Consider the following 21,948-nt stretch of genomic DNA (forward strand, 5'->3'; position numbering starts at 1 on the left):
ACTAGAAACAATCTGTAGTAAAAACCCGGGAACACCGAGTCAATATCTGTTCCACTGCTCTCATCGAACATCTGTTCGAGCAGGTCTAAAATTTTCTGTTTGACAGGAAGGCAGTTGGGAAACAAAAAAACAAAAGAGGAGACAGGAAGGGAATCAAAGTAACCTCTCTCCCTAACAGTAGGAGGGACCAAACGTCTGCCCCTCACTCTTTCCAGGCTTGTGCAAAATGAAGCCTGGTTGCAAAGGAGTCTGGAGATGAAGGGAGTCACTTGCTGCCTCTCTTGGAAGTGACATTCCTTCGGGAAAAAAAAAAACTCTTTCTCTCGTGGTGCGGGTCTCGTGTTGCTTCCCCATGGACCCCTTTGTTATGCAAACATTTAGCTTTACACTTTTTGTATCTGAGATCGATTACAAGCGTTATGAAGGAGATGCAGTTTGAATGTCGATAACTTAGGTTTTTTGAGAGAAAAGCGATATTTTTGCTTCTCTGTGTATTTATTTGCTTGCCGTTACACAGTTTGATGTTTTTATGACATAATGAAAAGACAAAATAGACCTGCAAAGTAATATAACCGCTAAATGAAGCTAAATGAAGCGAGTGTCAAAACACGGCTGAGGTTGGCCAGCGCGACGTTTTACTTAGTCAAGCTCTGAGCTGCTGACTGACTGACTGCCACTGACTGGTGACTGCCCTGCGGCATTCCTGTCTTTTGGCTGATGCCTACTATGTCCACAGGTTTGCCAGATCGCATTAGATATTATTTCATAGCTAAAAGGAAATTACCACCGATATACTGACAATATCATTACATTATATGAAAAAATGTAATTTGACTATGATAGGTTACTGTTTTGTTTATAACTTCTAACTGTGGCGAACTTTAAATAAAACTTTCTGAGAAGATAGTCAGGATATGTATGATGCCATATATAAAATATCCCAGAAAATTTTATTTCCGATTTTTTACAAACGCTCCCCCTTAAGACAAAGACAACTGCGAAGGTGGAGAGAGAGGAGCCGGCCGGTTGAAAAGTCTCAGAAACAGATCCTTAAGAAAAAGCCAGAGTCTGATAATCAGAGGAAGAAGAAGAGCGAAGAAGTTTCTCTTCATACAAAGGCTGTGAAGAAGGATGTTCTTCCGCAGCTGGAGGTCTTGAGTGAGTGGTGAAAGTAGTTCGATTACCGATCGTGGCGGGAACTACCGCGACGAAAAGAAGTCGTCAACAAGTAATGCGTATAGTAAACATAAAAAATGTGGAACGCTTCACGATTAGCGTGTCATCCTTGCGCAAAAGCCATGCTAATCTTCTCTGTATCGTTCCAATTAGTATATGTACTGCGAAGCAAGTACTGCTAAATTAAGAAGGACATCAGATGTTGGGCGGGTAGTTGTGGACATGATGAACAACTGGAGCCCGGTGTCAACACAAGACTTGAAGCTATACTGCGAAGCGGGCGTCATGGCGTGGCGCGCTCGTGGCAAGTACTAGAAGAGAGTCACAGCGTGGCGCGTGTGCCCACGTCATGGCTAAGCGCGCCCGGCGTCAAGGTGAGGAAGCGTGAAGCGAAGCGCGAAGAGCAAAGCAGCGCTCCTGGCGCGAGACAAAGAAAAGGCCAACACCTCAACTGGGGAAGACGAACGGAAGCCACTAAACACTCTCTAGACGACAGGCGCTCTGTATCGTTCCGAGCGGAGACGAAAGGTGAAAAAGACTGTACCTCTTAACAGGCAGATACGAATCTTGAAAGGTTCATGAGAGCATCAGCTGTTGTTGCAAACCCAACAAAATCTTCTGTGTTGGAGAAGCCACTCTCTCGGGAGAAGGGCTGAACCTGAGAGAAGGAAAGGGGGCGAGAGACGTATACTTCCTTCCACAGGGGAAGAAGCTCTAGCCCTTGCCTTAGCGCGACAGGGGTCGAGTAGAGTGATCATTCGAAAAACACTTTATTCTCTTCTGCAGAGGAATATCCACGCAACTTTCGGGGAGTACAAGCGTCTAGAGGAAGAGGGGCGTGAGCGTCCTCTCCTCTAAGCTTCTCTTAAGAGGCGAGAGTCCAACCGAGCTCCAACCCGGCGGGAGGGGCGTGTCGGAGGGCGAAAGCAATCCCTTCAGGATGCGTGCCTGAGCACGATCCTGGCAGCCTGGGTAGCGTCATCAGGACCTGTCGAAGGGCGCCAGATCGGTGGGAAGCCCCTGGCCCCTCATGCGGCTTCGACATGCCCCCTCCCTGGTCCTGGGAGTTCGACAGAGTCCAGGCCTAGAGGCATTATAGGGCCGATCTGACGCCCCCTCCACAACACTAGGGGGCACTAGCACTAACACTATGCGTTTGAATTGCATTCACTTTAGTTTCAAGAGCACGCATTGACTCCACACGAGCCAGGAATTACCTTCTGCAGCAACAAACTACAGGGTTAGTAATAAATTTATTACAGGGTTACTAGTCGGAGAAAACCAGACTGTCCAACTATGGATGCACTCTGGAGGAAGATTTCCTCAGCCTATCACGCTCAATTTAAGCATATAGGCTTCATATTTCTTCCACTCACCCTCAGACAATCCCACACATTCATTACCGATTATCATAGAGCATTGAACACCTTACATATATACATAAAGAGTGAGGAACTATCAAAGTCTTCGATAGCCTCACCTTACATTCACCCAAACTACAGACTACGATAGCTAGAGGTAAGACATCTTAATTATAAGAAAAAGTCAAAAGCAAAATCAAAAGCGGTCCACAAAAGAGCGTATGCCAATCACAGATCAGTTTAATACCAAAAAACAACCAAAATACTTAAAGTGACAACAAATTTGAAATCCAAAGGCGGAGGAACTGACAACAGGTGTTGACAGTCCGGCGACAGAGAAAATCTGAATAGAAAATGGGAATGGTTCCTGATACCCGCCTCCCAGCGTGGGGAATGGTACTAACCACCTGACCGGCCACTGCGTGTGCGCGAAATTTGAAATTCTGTCGGACCTTCGGAGAATACAGCTATATATATATCTGGCAGGTAAGTCTCATGAACAAAATGGGTTTTAATGATGTTACTGTAAATAACCGCTAACTGTCGTGGAAGATACCAGTTGAGCGTTTCCATTTCCTGATTCTTTTACACCCGCTTTATCTAGTGTGCAATGATATCCTAGTTTAATTTATTTTTTTTATTGACAATACTCAAGTAGCACCTACTACTATGCATTATAGCTTTTTTTTTTTTTTTTTTTTAGAATATTGCACATTCCTTCAAAGATGTTGAAAACTGTCAAGACAAATATTTTAGTTACATAATATTATGCCTTTATAAGCATGGGCACAATGTAGTAGGGTTGCCCACTAGTAACTAATGATTAAACTGACATTTCCAAAATTGGTGTCCAAGGCTTTGCATTTGTAAAAATTCAGAGGTCTCATAATAACCATGGCATACATTGTCTTACGTAAATAACGCTTGAGCAAAACCAGTGAATTTTCTTGAAATGTACCACTTTGTGAAATTCTTGTAACCGAGTTCTACGCAACTGTCCAATTCTGTCAGGTAGATATCAAAAGGAAAATTAACATGGTCAGAAGAGCAATTAAAATTTCTTCCCATATCTATCAAACCTTAGAGCAAATTTCATAAATTTTAATGTTTGGATTTCATCCTGCACATACTCTCTCTCAACTGTACCCAACAACCAAAAAAGTAGATTCTTCAAATAAGATTTCAAGTACACCTCATTGCCTTGAGTTAGTAACCTTATAAGTTTTATATGCAGCAATTTTCCAATTTTTAAATGAAATTTGCAAGAATGCAGGGTGATGCACAAAGCAGTACACAACAGCGAGGGTCCGATCTGGGCTTGATCAACTTCCTGGTATTATCCGGGTTAAGGAACCAAAATCAATTCTTACAGTTAGTGACCTAAGTAATCCAGTATTTGTACCTGGATAATAATAAAAAAAAAAAAACATATATATGGAAATAATCACTGTAGCAAATTTGAGAACTCCAAAAAATGAGCACTGGTGGTTCCATAGATTTTTCGGAACCACAGCCAAATTTGAGGTGGAAATTTTAAGTTCAAATTATTTTTGTCAATTACTGTACGAGATATGGCATAACATCCCAATTACCATAAATACTGCCCTTACCAAGGTCAAAAGTGAAAAACATTGTCTCCAGCAATTCACAAGCATTATGACTGGCAAACAGGCATGCTTTGTATTTGATTAATTATAAGTTTTATAACATTCAACACCAATTAACTGCTTATTTTCAAACATCTCAAGGGCTGCACTAAAAACCATAAGATCTAAAAAATATTCACATGTAGTTTTTCTTGGAGAGTTTAATATCCACACAAACAAACTCAAGGGTATTTCAGGTTATAAAAGTTCTTTTATGGATTTTTGAGCAATTATCTGAAGTTATGGTCCTTTCAGCCACATTACCCATTGAAAAGGACAGGTTTTTACATGGAAGTGTAGCTAGTTAGTAAAATGAAAACCCAGATATCATTTTGGCATAGCTTTTATAATACCCTTTACTCATTATGTAAATGAATAAATCTGTACATAAAGGAAAATTTGAAAAATAAAAATCCATAAAAAAACCTGAAAAAACAAATGATTGCAAGACTTCCATACCCTATATTTATGTATCTCTTGACATGAAAATATACCCAGTTTTCTGCCTTTACTGAATGTTTCCGTTTTTAAATTTTCAGAACAAAGCATAATCATTTCTGAGTGCCATAAATTTCAGAATTTCCTTAAGTGAAGAACTTACACAAAGGTACTTCCTACCATACTACAGTTCATGAGTACTTGAAATATTTACAAATTTTCATCCAATTCACTGAAAACTCAATTCCAATGAAGACTTCCTTCTCAGAAGTGACTGAATGAAATTTATATTTATCTTTACTGAAGCTAATAATGTAAAAAGTAAGTTTGGGTTGTAATTTTCTTTTTATCAATTTAAAAATGGCAAAACAAATCTTTTCCTTAAGCAAATTACATGAACTTGAAATACGGTCAAATCTGTAAGTTTCTTTACTGTATCTCTCAAGCTTTAATTGAAAACTATCATGTCAAACCCTTAATTTATATTATAATGGGGCCTTGTGGTGTCAGTGCTCCCCTTATAGAGATTCTAGCATTGATAAAATATCCAGCAATCATAAATTACCCTTTTAGTAACTGAACCTATAGACCCAAACCTCTTATGAAATTCCATTTTTGATAAGGAGAGAGAGAGAAAAAAAAAAATTTAAACTAAAATAATTGCAATTTTCAGTTCGGACTCAAGAGTAAAATGTAAAGTCTGGTCTCAAAACCCGAATGACACACATGATGATCAAGTCCTTTTTTTTTTTTTTTTTTTTTAATGCTTTGTCTTAAGAAGGCAAGGTTTCTTTACCTTAAATTATAGATTTTCATTCCAAACACTGCTTATTTTGCCCCTTAAAACAAGCAAAGAAAGAAAAAAATCAAGATGTGTTTCCACATTATCCTAAATTTGGGTTAATCACATATTTACTGTAATTACAAGTTACACCTTATTCATTACATATACATGAAACTTTTCCTACAAGAAACAGAAAAAATTTATATGACAATCTTAATTAATATTATATACATGTGATTTTCATTACAAAAATACTTGAGAATTATTCTATCCTAAACAAATAAAGGTGGTATATTACTTCTACTTGTTTTGGAAACACATCAATTTGGTCCAGCCATCAAAACAGCTGTCAACAGTCTTGACAATATAGTAAAAAATAATAAGATCAGATGCTAAAGTGACATTTTAATAACCGGACCCTTTCTTACTGTGAAGGCTTACAATTAAAAACAAAAATTCCATGGAACACCTTTCAATAAGTTTAACAAGTGTCTTTATGAGCCACAATACTTAATCGTACCATAGGCCTTAAGGTCAAAATCTTATCAATTATCAAAACAATACCTAGAAGCCTGCTCATGCAATAACAGAACTGTAAACCATATAATAAAACTAAAATGTCAGGGTGAAAGTTACAAAAATCAACAACTACACTTAAATATCCATAATAACCTATCAGTATTTCTACTTCATCTGCTGGGGTAAGCCTGACAGGACTGATCTCAAACCCAACTATATTAAAAAGAAAAATGTCAAAATTCTAATATGCAAGACAACAAAGATTACATTTCAGAAGCATATAAGGGCCATCTGAAGTACATTTGGTACACAAAATCCAGGTTCAGTGTTCCCATTCTTAGGAATTCTGATTAGCTACATTATGCGAGGATAATTAACAGTAGCTCCAAATTATGCTAATAACTCTATTTGAACAATCAAACCCTTGCACAGTTTAAACACATTCATCCACCCTTAATTACTGAACACATACTTAAAATGATTTAAACTACTAGCTCATTCATAACCACTGCCAGCACTTCAATGATTAAAAATTTCTTTTATTAAGACTACACCTGAAAACTTATCCATCTTGTAATTTTTCCTATGGATGGCCATCCTGCACAAAAAAATACACATGGCCAACATGTAATTTACAGCAGATGGGATTACAAACAATTAACACATTTGTAGTAAGTACACTATATAAAAAAAAAAAAAAAAAAAAAATTATGCAAAATACATCTTACAAAAATGATATCTTTCAACTCACCTCTGGATTTCTTCTTCTCTTGATCAAACATAATCACCACTTCCATAACAGCACCAAACCTCGAGAAAAAATTCCGCAAATCTGTCTCGGTTAAGTTGGATGGGAGACCCCCAAGAAAAACTTTAGGCCAGTTCCCATTTTTCTTCTGCTTCTGCATACTTCGTGGATTGCACGCTTTCGGGTCAATCTGAAGGACAAAAGGAAATATAAGCTAAGCTTTGCTAGGTAGTTCTTACCTTCTATACATCATTTTCAGCAAACACAACTCATATCCTTAAGAAATAACTCAAAATTAGCCCACTCATATCCTTAAGAAAAAATTCAAAATTAATCTGAATATTGTTGAGTTAATAATATCATTACAGCAGTCCTTAAACAACCTATTTCTCATAGTTACAAGTTTCTATGTAACCCAGAATGCTTTCCAAAAAATTAAAATTTTATATAAGGTTACACAATTCAAATCTTTCACATAGTGCCCTGGTTAAATTGCCTAATAGTATTAATACGAAATTAAAGATAAAAGCACTACTTACAGTTCTCCCATCCAATTCATGAGGACCACTTTTCAAAACAACATCAACCTTGTTGGGGTCTGCAAACGTGACAAAACCAAACCCTCTAGACCTTCCTGTGTCACTGTTCTTCATTACGACGCAATCAATGACCTCACCATATTGACCAAAGTAACGTTGGAGGGTCTCCTGGGTTGTTTCCCATGACAGGCCCCCAACAAACATTTTCCTGCAAATAAATGGGAGACAAAACCATCATCAAAGTTTGCAATAACTTATAATATACTTTAATCTGTGGTCTACATGGCAACCTTTCAAGCCTGGAAGTCTTCCAAAACTATGGGTCGACTTACCTAGTGGGGATAAAATGCAAACCTTTACCGGAGTTGTTAGCATGTAGGGCAGCACTCCTAACAATCACTGTAAACCATTCAATGTACCCACAGGGTGCCACAAGTATACAGTAAACCCGCCGTATTCACGTTCCCACGATTCGCAGATTCACCTATTTGCAAATTTCTCTATGGAACATATACACATTATTCGTGGAAATTTCGCCCATTTGCGGTATTTTTCACCGAGAAATATTCACTAATTACTGTATTTTCATATAATTTTCATGACTAAAGGCACTTTTTGTGATACAACTAAAATACTCAGGTAACCAGGTAGTGCTAGAATTGCGATACTTCGGCTTAAGATAATTCGATTTTGCGATGGGGGTTAAGCAATTAATACCAATACGACAATATTTATAAAATATTTTTAAATTTCAAGCAGGCATGGGCAGCAGCATACAATCAGGCAGTGAGAGACCAAATTACAATAGACCAACTTCTTTTCCTCCATCTCTTCAACACATTTTCTAGTTTAAAAAAGTAAGAGAGAATGATATAACTATGGTTAGTAACGTTACACTCTTGTGTACAGGTACAGGCGTACAGCCGTAAAACAACCGAACGTGAACTGTCGTTTTGCTTATAACTGAATCGGATAACAACAGCCGTTTCGCTTGTATTTCAACCATTGTGCGGTAGTGAACAATTACCGTAGTTATGTTACAAACGACGTTAAGTAGAATAGGACTGATATATTTTTACATTATACCCTTACTTGCTATGGATAAAAGATCGGCAAGGAAATATACTGCTAAATTTAAGGTGCAAGTTGTAGCTGAAGCTGCTAGGGATAAAAGATCGGCAAGGAAATATACTGCTAAATTTATGGTGCAAGTTGTAGCTGAAGCTGAGAAAACAATGTTCAAGCTGCTAATGATTATAAATTATCATGCATCGGCAACATGGATGAAACCCAATCATATTAAGATTGGAGAGAAAGCATTTTAATCAAAACTACTGTGCATGAAAGAACACATCACTACTGTTTTTACGGCGATAAACGATAAATACGTAAAGCTCGCATCATGATGAAATCAAGAGAAAATAGCGAACGGAACCATGATTTTTGTTACACAAAACAAACATGCCCCAAACAGTCAACGTCATCTATTAACGGGGGAAAAAAAAAAAGCTAAATTAATTTCACAGCAGCACTTTTCTCCAAGGTGAACAGAGTAATTTTCAAAGAATGACACTGATACAACTCTTAGTTACATCTCTGATATTACATTAAAGAATTCATTTTATCAAATGAGCGCGACTGAACAACCTCATCTCAAGGTCATGTAAAGTCCTTGTGACAAAGACTTTGCAAATGGACATAATACTTGTATGATATTTATGTACAAAAATATAAATATAAATTTTCCATATCGATTTTACAATTAAAAGCATGAAAACTTATAAATGTACTTCAAACATTAAACAAGCATTTTCTGCATGGGTATCATCATTGAAAAGTGCAGTAACTTTGCAGATGGGTATCACATCTTGTAAAAGTACACTAAGTGAATGTGCTGAAATTACCTTTGCATCATATTTATGCATGTACAAAAATAAAAATAATACATTTTTTGATACAGATTGTACACATGAAAGCATGAAATCGTTTTTCATAGATTTTACATGAAAGTATGATATGCATTTTTCATAGAGATTTTGCACATTAAAACATCAAATGCATTTTTCATACAAATTTTACACATAGAAGCATCAAATGCATTTTTCATACAGATTTTACACATAAAAGAATGAAATGCATTTTTCATACAGATTTTACACATAACAGCATGAAAACTTGTAAATTACTTCAAAAATTAAACACCCACTTCTGCAGGGTTTCTCGAGAATTTCGTGTCTCTGTGATAAAATCGCGTATGCCCATTAGTTAGGTTCCAGTGAAAAGTTCGTGTGTGTGTCAATTCGCGCAACTCGAATCATGTAAGATCGAAGTATTACTGTATCTAGATTCATTTACGCTAACTAGAAACAAGAAAAGAGCTCTGAACCGAGTTAAATACAGAGAAATAAACTTACTTCGTAATCGATTTTCAACCGAAAACATTGATCGCAATTTATAATACAAAAGCAATATAAGAATATATACAATATTATTGGATACAGTGAAGTAGAGCATAACATTTTAAAAGATCCATGGAAAAGGTGCATATTCGTTACAGTGATGCTTGTATAATACAATATTGATGTGTGGATATAGAGTACAGTTTAATGTAGGCTAGGCTACCGTATATGTATATGATATCCCATAGTGTAGGCTCAGCTAATTCTTAATTGTTATTCAATTTCTCTTTGTATTGAATTATCATAAGTCACTCTGCATGAACCTCCAGAATTAGCTGATATTAATAATCACTACACCGTGTATGTATAGAGTATACTTTATAGTGTAGGCTAGTTACCACATATGTATACATGGTACTGAATACCCTAATGTAGGGTAGGCTATATTCGAGATACGTTTTTTCCAACAAATAATGGGTTTTTTGGAACCTAACCCCATTGTAAGTAGGATACCTGTATAAGAATTATTTATTTTTTTTTTATTTAAACTATCAAAAGAGGCAGTTCCACGTGCTTTTTAGAAGGGTTTTTTGTTATTTATTTTTTTTTTTTATTTGAACTATCAAAAGAGGCAGTTCTACGTGCTTTTTAGAAGGGTTTTAAGTATTAGCGGATTTTAGGTATTCGCCGGGGGCAAGGGGGGGGGGGTGCCTTCTCCCACAATTATGGTGGTTTCCTGTAACCCACTCAAGATAGTGAAAATACTCAGTATACTAAGAGATTGATATAAAATAAAAATTTTTAAAAAAGGCCACAGAACACACCATTTTTCAATGGTAGTGAAAGATTATCTGCACCAATACTTACGTATCCGTGAGGGCCAACCTTACATGGCAGAATTTGAGTTAAAATTCTTATGGTTGTACTTCACAATTAACTGTTATAGGAAATCTCATAGGTTGATAAAAAAAAAATATATATAATATATATATAATAATAATAATAATAATACACAGTGAAACCCCCGTATTTGTGGGGGATGTGTACCACACTCCCCCGGGAATAGCTAAAATCCGCAAATACTTAAAACCCCTCTAAAACCACTTAGAACTGCCCATTTTGAGAGTTTAAACACAAGAAAAACCCTGTAAAAATTCTTATACCTGAGTATCTTAATAGTTTTATCACAAAAAGTGCACTTATTCATGAAAATTATATGAAAATACAGTAATTAGCGAATATTTCTCAGTGAAAAATACCGCAAATGGGCGAATTTTCTGCGGATAATGGCTAGACATGTTCCACAGAGAAACCCATAAATCATGAGAACGCGAATACGGGGGGTCTAGTGTGTGTGTGTGTGTGTGTGTGTGTGTGTGTGTGTGTGTGTGTGTGTGTATATATATATATATATATATATATAAAATGCACACCATTCTGTACCATCCCCAAACTCAACTGCAGCATGAGGTAAAATTAACATACTGAATGTCAAAAATAAAATGCCCAATACTGGATTTCAAAATACCAGCAAACCATAAAACCATTTATCAAAAATCCCAGAACAATTATTAAAGTGCCTAACATCAAACATAATCGGCCCTATTTGGTTTACCCCATCACCCTTGACAGTTGTGCTGCACTGGAACAATGATGATGATTTCTAGAATTCACAATAGCTACAACCTCAGTTCTCAATGGGTCACTAAAACAAGATGATTATCATCTCTACACTGACCTTTAAAAATCTCTCCTCTATATATGCTAGTTACGATAATTCACCTTACGATAACTCGATTTTGCGATGGGGTTAGCAATTAATACCAACAATACAATATTTATAAAATATTTTAAAATTTCACGTGGATGCAGGCAGCAGCATACAATCAGGCAGCAAGAGAGACCAAATTACAACAGACCAACTTCTTTTCCTCCATCTCTTTATCCCATCTAGTTAAAAAAGTAAACGAATGATAAAAGTATTCTTAGTAATGTTATACTCTTGCATAAATGTGTACAGCCATAAACAACCGAATGAGAAACTACTTTTTTTGCTAATAACCAAATCAGATAACAACAGCCATTTTGCTTGTATTTCAACCATCGTACGGTGTAAACAATTACTGTACGTAGTTATGTTACAAACGACGTTAAGTCAAACGAAGTTAAGTAGAACAGGACTGATATATTTTCACATTATATCCTCATTCGGTATGGAGAAAAGATTGGCAAGGAAATACACTGCTAAATTTGAGCAGCTGGAGAAAAGATTGGCAAGGAAATACACTGCTAAGTTCGAGCAGCAAGTTGTAGCTGAAGCTGAGAAAACAATGTTCAAGCTCCTAATGACTAAATTATTGCGCACTGGCAACATGGATGAAACTCGACTGTACAAAAAATTTGGAGAAAAGTATTTTAATCAAAACTACTGGGCATGAAATAAATATTACTGCTGTTTTCATGCAGATAAAAGTGAAATATGTAAAGCTCATATTATGATGAAATCAAGTGAAAATAGCAAATGGAATCTTGAATTTATTTTACACAAAACAAACATACCCTACCGGACAACGTCGTCATTAACGAAAAAAAAAAAAAAAAAAAAAAAAAAAAAAAAAGCTAAATTAATTTCACGAGACATACTCAGGTTATAATTCGACTTATGACGAAAAATGACCTTGTCCTATCTCAAGAACCTTCTGAGAGTTTCTGGCAAAATAAAGCGTGTATTTTACAGCTCGCAAAGTGAAAGAACAGTATCCAGGATGTCTCTGTGAGGTGCACAAGTGATCATTTGTCAAAGGATTTAAAGTATATATATTACATAATATATAGGCTATATATATTATATATAAAATATATATACATATATATAATCTATCTATATCTATACATAATATATATATATAAATATATATATATATATATATATATATATATATATATATATATATATATATATATATATATATATATATATATATATATACTGTGAGGTTAGGTTCCGGAGCCCTTGTGCAAGGTGAATTTTCGCGCAAGTTTGGCATGATCTTTAAAAATGCTAATAAATGTTTATTTCCAGAGTTTAAGTACTAAATATGACCCTAATCATGCTCCCAAAGTACTAAGCTAACTTTTAAATGAACTAAAGTTAGTGTAATTTTATTTAAAATTTAGCTTATTACCCATAAAAAAGGAATACAGTAAATGGTCGACATAAAAATTGAGTACTGCACAGTTTCATAATAGCGCATTTACAGTAGGTGCATACGTATACTAATGTTACCCCTAATTCATGGGATGCCATTTTCTTTGTCACTTAGAGTAAAAGCTGTTTTCTTTGCGTCACTAGGCAAAACGTCATGTGTCAGTCAACAAAAGTACAATTCCATAAAATATCGAAAACATGTACATAATGTTCGTAGAAGGTAGTACAGTACAGGTAAAATTCAATCAATTTAAAATTATATACTGTACAGGTAATGTAATAAAGTAACTGTACTGCTTTTGTATCGTATTTATGCGCAAAAATATATAAATACAAATTTTCCATTCTGATTTTACATCTAAAAACACGAAAACTTAAAAATTAAACACACTTTCTACAGGGGTATCATCTTTGAAAAATGAAGTAACTAAGGGTATCACATCTTGTAAAAGTACACCAACTGAACGTGCTGTAATTACATGCACATACAGATTGCACCAGCACTTTTCTCCGAGGTGAACAGTAATTTTCAAAGAATGACACTTGTACAACTCTTAGTTACATCTCTGATATTACATTAACGAATTCATTTTATCAAATGAGCGCGACTGAACAACCTCATCTCAAGGTCATGTAAAGTCCTTGTGACAAAGACTTTACAAATGGACATAATACTTGTATGATATTTATGTACAGAAATATAAATATAAATTTTCCATATCGATTTTACAGTTAAAAGCATGAAAACTTATAAATGTACTTCAAACATTAAACAAGCATTTTCTGCAGGGGTATCATCTTTGAAAAGTGCATCAAACATTAAACAAGCATTTTCTGCAGGGGTATCATCTTTGAAAAGTGCAGTAACTTTGCAAATGGGTATCACATCTTGTAAAAGTACACAAAGTGAATGTGCTGAAATTACCTTTGCATCATATTTATGCATGTACAAAAATAAAAATAATACATTTTCGATACAGATTTTACACATGAAAGCATGAAATGCGTTTTTCATAGAGATTTTTACACATGAAAGCGTGAAATGCATTTTTCATAGAGATTTTGCACATTAAAACATGAAATGTATTTTCCATACAGATTTTACACATAAAAGCATGAAATGTATTTTTCATACAATTTTATGCATAAAAGCATGAAAAATTGTAAATTACTTCAAAATTAAACACCCACTTCTGCAGGGTTTCTAGAGAATTTCGTGTGTCTGTGAAAAATCGCGTATGCCCATTAGTTAGGTTCCAGTGAAAAGTTCAGGTGTGTGAATTGCAACTTTCAATCGTGTAAGATCAAAGTATTACTGTATATGTATATATATATATATATATATATATATATATATATATATATATATATAATCATATACATTATATAGATCTATCATACTATCATATATATATATATATATATATATATAATATATATAGATCTATCATATATATACAGTAAACCCCCTTATTCACAGGTTTCTCTGTGGAACATATCTAGCCATCATTCGCGGAAAATTCGCCCATTCGCGGTATTTTTCACTGAGAAATATTCACTAATAACTGTATTTTCATATAATTTTCATGAATAAATGCACTTTTTTGTGATAAAACTATTAAAATACTCAGGCATAAGCATTTTTACAGGGTTTTTCTTGGTTTAAGCTATCAAAATGGGCAGTTCTAAGTGTTTTTAGAGGGGTTTTAAGCATTCATGATTTGACCTTTTCAAGGGGTGTGTGGGACGCATCCCCCGCGAATACGGGGGTTCACTGTATATATGTATATATATATACTGTATGTATATATATTGTACTGTAGATTATCATATATATATATATATATATATAATATATAATGTATGAGAGAGAGAGAGAGAGAGAGAGAGAGAGAGAGAGAGAAAACGGGAGAGAGAGAGAGAGAGAGAGAGAGAGAGAGAGAAAACGGGGTTGGGGATAGCACCAATGAGATCATCCAGTTAAGACTGAAGTGGTTTGTGCACACAAGCACACGTACAGAGGATTAGATTCAAGTAATGAATGAGAGAGAGAGAGAGAGAGAGTTATTACACTTACATACACACCTTACCGATCTGTTGTTGTTTTACATTGCCTACATTCACTTGACCCACTGTTTCCGTTTAAAACCACTCCATGAAAATGCTAGCTAGGTTCTGCATGAGGCTCTTTTATTTATATATATATATATATATATATATATATATATATATATATATATATATATATATATATATATATATATATATATATATATTATATATAATGGTTTTCAACCCTTTTTAAACACAGTGAATGTACGGAACCTATAAAACATCAAATAGGTTACACGCATAAATGTCATCTTGAATATTCATAAGGGAGAAAGAGAAGTAGTAAACAAATCCTAGACAACATAAACTATATGAACAAATTCAGTTTACACTAGAAGAGAAAGAGCAATTCCATTCTTGGCTGTACTGCCTGAAAGGGGAGGGGAAAATTTAAAATTTATGGCTCATAGATGGTAATACCAATTCACATACTGTATTCAGTAATACCTCGATCTCATGCGATTTGAGTTGTGCAAATTCACAGACATGCAAACTTTTCACTGGAACCTAACTAATTGGCATACAAGATTTTTTCAAAGACATGTCATCTGTGAAATCCTCAAGAAAGTGTTTTTAAGTGTAAAATCGGCATGGAAAATTTGTGTTATTTATATTTTTGTACATAAATATGATACAAAGGCAATACAGTTAGTGTATTATGCCCGTTCGCAAAGTCTTTGTCACTTGGACCTCACATGATGTCAAGATGAGGTTGTTCAATCACGCTGGTTTCATAAAATGAATTTGTTCACTAAAACATGTCAGACATAACTAAGAGTTGCATTAGTGTCATTCTGTGAAAATTACTTTCGTAACCTCAGAGAAAAGTGCTGGTGCAACCTGTATTACATATAATAACAGCACATCAGTTAGTGTGGTTTTACAAGATGCGATACCCACTCGCAAAATTAATCTGTGTACTTCTTTTCCTGTACAGCACACATTTTGAACCGATTGAATTTTACCTTTACCCACTGAAAACATTACATACATTTTCTTTATTTAACTGAACTGTGTACCTTCGTTATCACCATGATTTATGAAGTTTACCTAGTGACGCAGAGAAAACATCCTTTACTCAGTGAAAAAGAAAATGGCATTCCACAAATTTGGGGTAACATTAGCATACGTACGTACCTCCTGTAAATGCGCTGGTGTGGCAAATACAGCAGCCTACCCATTACCCATTTATTTCTTTTTTAAGGGTAACGTATTAAGCTAACTTTTAAATGGAATTACAGTAACTTTTTCATTTTAAAAGTTAGCTTAAAGTAACTTTTTCATTTTAAAAGTTAGCTTAATACTTTGGGAGCATGATTAGGGTCATATTTAGTATTTAAAATCTAGAAATAAGTACTTGCCTGCATATGGGGTTCTGGAACCTAACCTTGTTTTTAAGTTCGAAGTATTACTATACATGCTCTAAAGCAATAAAAAACAAAATAGGAGTAATGATAGGTTTGGCTTGGGGCTTATATGATCTGCAGTCCTACTTTCTCAGATGATAAGCTGGAATACTTGAAGAGAAGCTTTAGAAGATTTGGATTAAGTACTGGGTGGGAGAGGGCACACACTATGGCTAGGAAAAATCTATTTTGGGGCAAGAGACGGAAAAGAAAATGCAGATTTGAATGGGAAGAAAATATATCACTTAACAACAAAAATCAGTAGCGGAAGAGGGAAGAGGGAGGGTTATTCCTGGCAGCGTATCTAGACTGAAGGGAGATACTTCAGTGAAAGAGGCAAATCCTGTAATGAATGCAACAATAAATATAAACAAAGCATTGGGTACTACAGTTAGTCATTGGCAGTGGCCAAGCACTGCTTGGAAAAGAACCATAGAAGGGACTGAGATAAACTTTTCACACAAAAATACAAATAAAACAACCAGACTGATTGTAGAAAATGGCTTCATTTCATGAGCAAATACTGTAATGGCAGGCAACAATAGAAGTAGTTTGAGGAGTGCCTATTAAGGAATATTATATACAAAACAACAAATAACAGGACAAACAAAACCATAGCAAGATGTGGACAGTATGGCCCTGGAAGAAGCCATGGGCAGAAAGAGTGGCAGGGCCAAAAAGGGGATAGTCCGTAACACAAGGAATCAGATCAACAAGGGCTTTAATTGCCTTCTCCAGAATATAAATACAGCAAGAACGTGTCTGGTCTGTTGTACATATGTACATATAAAAAGAAGAGAGATAGATCTGTTGTACATATGTACAAAGAGGCATTTAGTCCATCTGTGACTTTTGCTTATTCTAATTTTACAAGTTTTAAAGAAATGTTATGATTTTGTTCTTTTTGGAGTGCAAACCATCTGGCATCTTAGATATGATTAGGTGCAGATTGTGGCGTTCATGAACTAGCAATTTCACAAAAATGAGAGTTCCAGTCAAAGATGTAAATGGCCAAGCTCAGTCAAACACTTCGTTTTCAGATAATTTAATGGAATTTCTTAATATCCTCAGCAATAGCTCATAAACCCTTTTGCAGACATCCTTCTGGTACAAACCATTTCACTGTAATGCACACAAGTAAAATTAAACCTTAATCATAACCATTTTGGATAATGTTTTAGCTAATTTTTAATAATTTTTCTTGGGTACCTCAGTCAAAGACTTAGGTAGACTTGGATCAGATGGGAATTCTAGCAACAAACTTAACAATAGTGGAAAAAACTCACTCCACAGGAGAGAAAACCTGACTTGAAAACACTGAAAGATGACAATTACATACTAACATAGCAAGCAGACATCTTAACCCTTATTGGATGGGAATCCTCATGAGTATCTATGCAAGCAGACATCTTTAAACCTTAATGGATGAGAATCGCCACATGAGTTTTAATACTACACAGCATATTGTTTGAACGAATTTAGTGGGAAAGATGTTCATAGTACTTCAATTCTCCACAAATGACTTATGGCAATTATAATACCTCGGTATGGGACAGACATCAATCAGTATGCCTTGAAATTAGTCAGAAGGGGATGTTGTGCCTCTTTGCAGCTCCAGGACATATTTATTTATTTGCTCATAAGTATACCCAGGGATTGCTGTTAGTTTAGTTCATATCTCTTGATAATATTTTTTCAGCTATAATTGTAATTTTCCAGAGTGCAAAGAAATATTAGGAAAAAACATGTATACCTCACAAAAAGTTACGGCATCTCCCCCCCTCAGTAAATCTTTTACAACAAAAATATACTCAGAATTTGTTACTGATTTCAGTTCTTATCAGTTATGATAATGTGTGGGCTGTAATTATAATTTCACAAAATAAATTAAATTACAAAAAACATGCATAACTTGGTAAAATTTATATTTTTTATGAGTATCTTATAAAGGAGGCCCCACACAGGGTTGTAAAGAGTCACTTTTTTCAAATTCCTGAGGAATGTAAGGAAAAATTAAAACAATTTTTTCTTACACCATGTGCATTTGCATATCTTCCTCTTCCAACTGACATGTTTTTTTCTTAAATTGGCCAACCTTAAAGTGCCTGATCTAGGGGTGTGCTTGATATACATTTAGCCTGTCCCTTAAGGATTAATACAGTACAAAAATCAGCCTCCACCATACTGCAAATTACTCCAAGTTCTTTTCAAAATTTTGTTGAAACCAAATATATACTGTACCTATATATGCTACAATCATCTTTACACGTCAATAAACACCTCAAAATGATACTCTCGAGAGCGTAACGAAAAATAAAATAAAATAAAATTCCAAATTCAACATGAACAAGATAAAATACATTACCACCCCAACTTAACGGACCTTAACATAGGGGATTTCGTTACTTAAGAGACTCATGGTGAACGGCAATATAAAAATTTATTTTTAAGCTTTTGGTTTTACAAGTAAAGTACATGGTTATCTGTTGTAACAGAAGTTCTAACTAGAGTGTACAGTACATTAATGTAATGTGCCTGCTGGACATTGTTAAGCTAACGCTTATAAAATGTGCCTACTGAACAGTGTTAAATTGATGTTTATAAAGTAATCTTTTTTAAATGTGATTTAAAGTATGTTTGTTTAGTTGGCTACCAGGTGCTAAGAAATTCCGAGATGTTGGGTAGGGTAAAGTATAATTCCATGCATATATGTACTGTACCCGTATTTTCAGAACTTACACTATAGCTAATCACTGTTAAGAAAATCCCCTTTTAAACAGTTCGTATAGGAATTTTATTAGAGATTTTATTTCATTGATTGAATGTACTCTGAAATTCTAACAGTATCCATTGGCAAAAGTCAAATAATACAGCTGTACTGATACCATTACTGTTTGTTGCTAAATGAAGCATAATTTGGATATATATTTTTTTTTTTATTAATAAAACTTGGTTGAAAAATACAGCTTATCTTCGTCTATAAACAAATCTTAAATGAAGGAAGACTGTAATTCATCAGTTTCGAGCATCGTTTTTGCCTGTCCAAACCGTTTAGCAGCCTGCACTTTGTTTCTTCAGCCACAGTTACAGCCAGCAAAGTAAGTACACCTTAGTTTAACCAGACCACTGAGCTGATTAACAGCTCTCCAGGGCTGGTCGGAAGGATCAGACTTATTTTACATGGCTAAGAATCAATTGGTTACCTAGCAACGGGGCCTACAGCTTATTGTGGAATCCGAACGACTTTATACCAAGAAATTAATTTCTATCACCAGAAATGAATTCCTCTAATTCTTCATTGGCCGGCTGGAGACGTGAGCTCAGGCCTAGCAGAGTGCTAGCCGAGAACTCTATCAACTCGCCCAACAAGGAACTAGTCGCAGCCAGCAACTTTAGCAATACTATCTTGAGACATTTTCTTTCATTGCATGTAGGATGCATAAAAATGAAATTTATTTTTACTTATGGAAGTCACCATTGATAATTAACAAGTTTTTCAGAAGTTGACAACTGTAATGCAACAATGTGTAAACATGCATTAGATACGGTAGTTGACATCGGTTAGCAATCGGCTGTTTTTGAAAAGTTACACAGTCCAGTACTGTTTTGTGCATATTTTTCAGAAGCAATTCATTCAGGAATATACATATATATATATATACAAACAAACACACACACACATATATATTTATCTCAAATTGAATAAATATTCTCACTTCTGTGAAAATATCAAAATACCCGTTAACATAGGATATCAATTATATTTGGAACTACTCACTAGAAGCTACCGAGTTGCTCCAGGGTACAGTATTTTGTTAGCTATTTACCATTCTTTGTTTATTTAATGGATTTCGTAGCTTACCGGGAGGGGGGACACCCCCAAACGTCCATTAAATTGCGGTGTTGCTGTACAGTAATGACAGTAACTTTTAATCATAAACACATTATTTTATAAATGTAAAATCTAACCTCTGATAGCAAATGTCCTGCTACATGGAAGTCTTGCATGCTGGTTGCCAACAAATGAAGAGTTAACTAAACAACCCTTGTTTGGCTATGAACCTGTTCTGCACTTCATTATTACTTGAATACATCAGCTTTTTTAAAATAAATATATACTTAATATCTGGTTGAGTGTAAGTAGAATCCTAGGCTTATATACAGTATCTCTTACTTCTTAAAATTATAAAGTTAAAAAAGCAAATTAATTTCTTTTTTGAAACAATTAGAACTAACCCTTCGATTTCCATGACATATTTTAAATTTTCATTCAAATTCCATGTTTTTTTAAACTTTATTAGAATTTTTTTTATAGTTCTGAAGTATCTATAATTTATCATGCAATGCTTAATAAATCTTTTCACAAATTTAGTGTTACCGAGGGATCTACACATCAATAAAAAAATTTTGTCAACAGGACCTTTTTTTTTTTTTTTAATACTTATGTGAGTGAGGCTCACGATGGGTTTTGTTCCAGATAACATGAGACCCTCATTCTTTGATTATTTCAGTCAGTTTGCAAAATGTAGAGCTTTTTTTTTTTTTTTTTTTTTTTGGTTTTGGACATTTCTGATATTCACTCAAGTTGCAAATTAGTAGCTTCAGAGATACTGGACCCCTTACATCATACACAAGTATGCAGGCCTACAGTGGAAATTGGGGATTTTGGGTGGTAAGGGGTAGGGGAAGTTAGCAACATACAGAAATGTATCCTCCCATCTCAGTGATATTTCCACAAGTTCTGATTAACGTACAGTTTACCAAAGATTTTCAGAAATAATACACAAAATTATTATATATAATTATTTACAGTGCCCTAAGTTATGAGGTAAGGAAGGTGCACACCTAAGTTAGGTTAAGTTAGAATACCTCCCTTTAGTACACTCATTTCATCTTTTCCCACAACCAATCAAATAGCCTAACTGGCTCCCACTGAGGTCCCCAACAAACAAGATAAAAGAGAATCTTGTACCTCTAAAACTATTACTGTAATTTTCTACTGAAATAAAGATCAGAATGTTAACAAATTAAATGCTAACATACACTAAAACATGAAGATATTTTCAACTCAATATGATTTTAGTTTCAGTAAAAGTATACTGAATCTCAATAGGCTATATGATAACGGAAAAAGAAAATTTTAAACAATTTTAATTTTGGGCAAATATTAAGAAAATCTGGATGTGAATAAAGGTAATACTGAAGACATTTTTTCATCTTTCTGAAATATTTCCTATGATGAGCAAAGCTTGCTTTCAATTGAAGATGCTCAATTTAAGCTAAAGGCTATCATCTTCGGTAAGCTGGGCAAAAGAAAAAGTAAGCTTGTAGCTAGTAGTGTAGTTTGATAAACTTAACATCAATTCCATTTCATCTGAAACCAGCCCGGTTATGGTCGACTGACTTCCACGACAAAATTCAAGCTGAAGTGTAAGTTTATTTAAAGTAGCCAGACATCACACTTTACAATGTAATGCAAACTCTTCAAGAAAAAGCAGTACACTCTTCAGTACCTTACCCAACTTGTGGACATCTGAACGACAGTACCCCAACACAGCCTAGGTTTGAATGGTACTCTTGTTTACAAGTTAGCCTAGCCCATGTTGACTCCA

The 21,948-nt window shown here is 34.8% G+C and overlaps 1 protein-coding gene and 1 non-coding gene across 18 annotated transcripts in view; both read right to left on the reverse strand.

The window, feature by feature from the left end:
• The window catches only part of LOC136851321 (heterogeneous nuclear ribonucleoprotein 27C-like), a 56,006-nt gene that overhangs the window by 26,452 nt on the left and 7,606 nt on the right, over positions 1-21,948 (reverse strand). For all 17 annotated transcript variants that reach the window (XM_067125348.1, XM_067125343.1, XM_067125351.1 and 14 more), the window contains exons 2-3: positions 7,212-7,419; positions 6,676-6,862 (exon numbers count right to left, since the gene is read on the reverse strand). In XM_067125348.1, the coding sequence (XP_066981449.1) occupies positions 6,676-6,862; positions 7,212-7,419 (395 nt within the window). The remainder of the gene's footprint in view (positions 1-6,675; positions 6,863-7,211; positions 7,420-21,948) is intronic.
• On the reverse strand, positions 1,250-1,352 carry LOC136851651 (U6 spliceosomal RNA). The gene has a single exon (XR_010856945.1). It is a non-coding gene; the product is annotated as a U6 spliceosomal RNA (small nuclear RNA).

The sequence above is a fragment of the Macrobrachium rosenbergii genome, chromosome 23 (genome assembly GCF_040412425.1).
Source record: "Macrobrachium rosenbergii isolate ZJJX-2024 chromosome 23, ASM4041242v1, whole genome shotgun sequence".
In the NCBI taxonomy this organism is placed as follows: Eukaryota; Metazoa; Arthropoda; class Malacostraca; order Decapoda; family Palaemonidae; genus Macrobrachium; species Macrobrachium rosenbergii.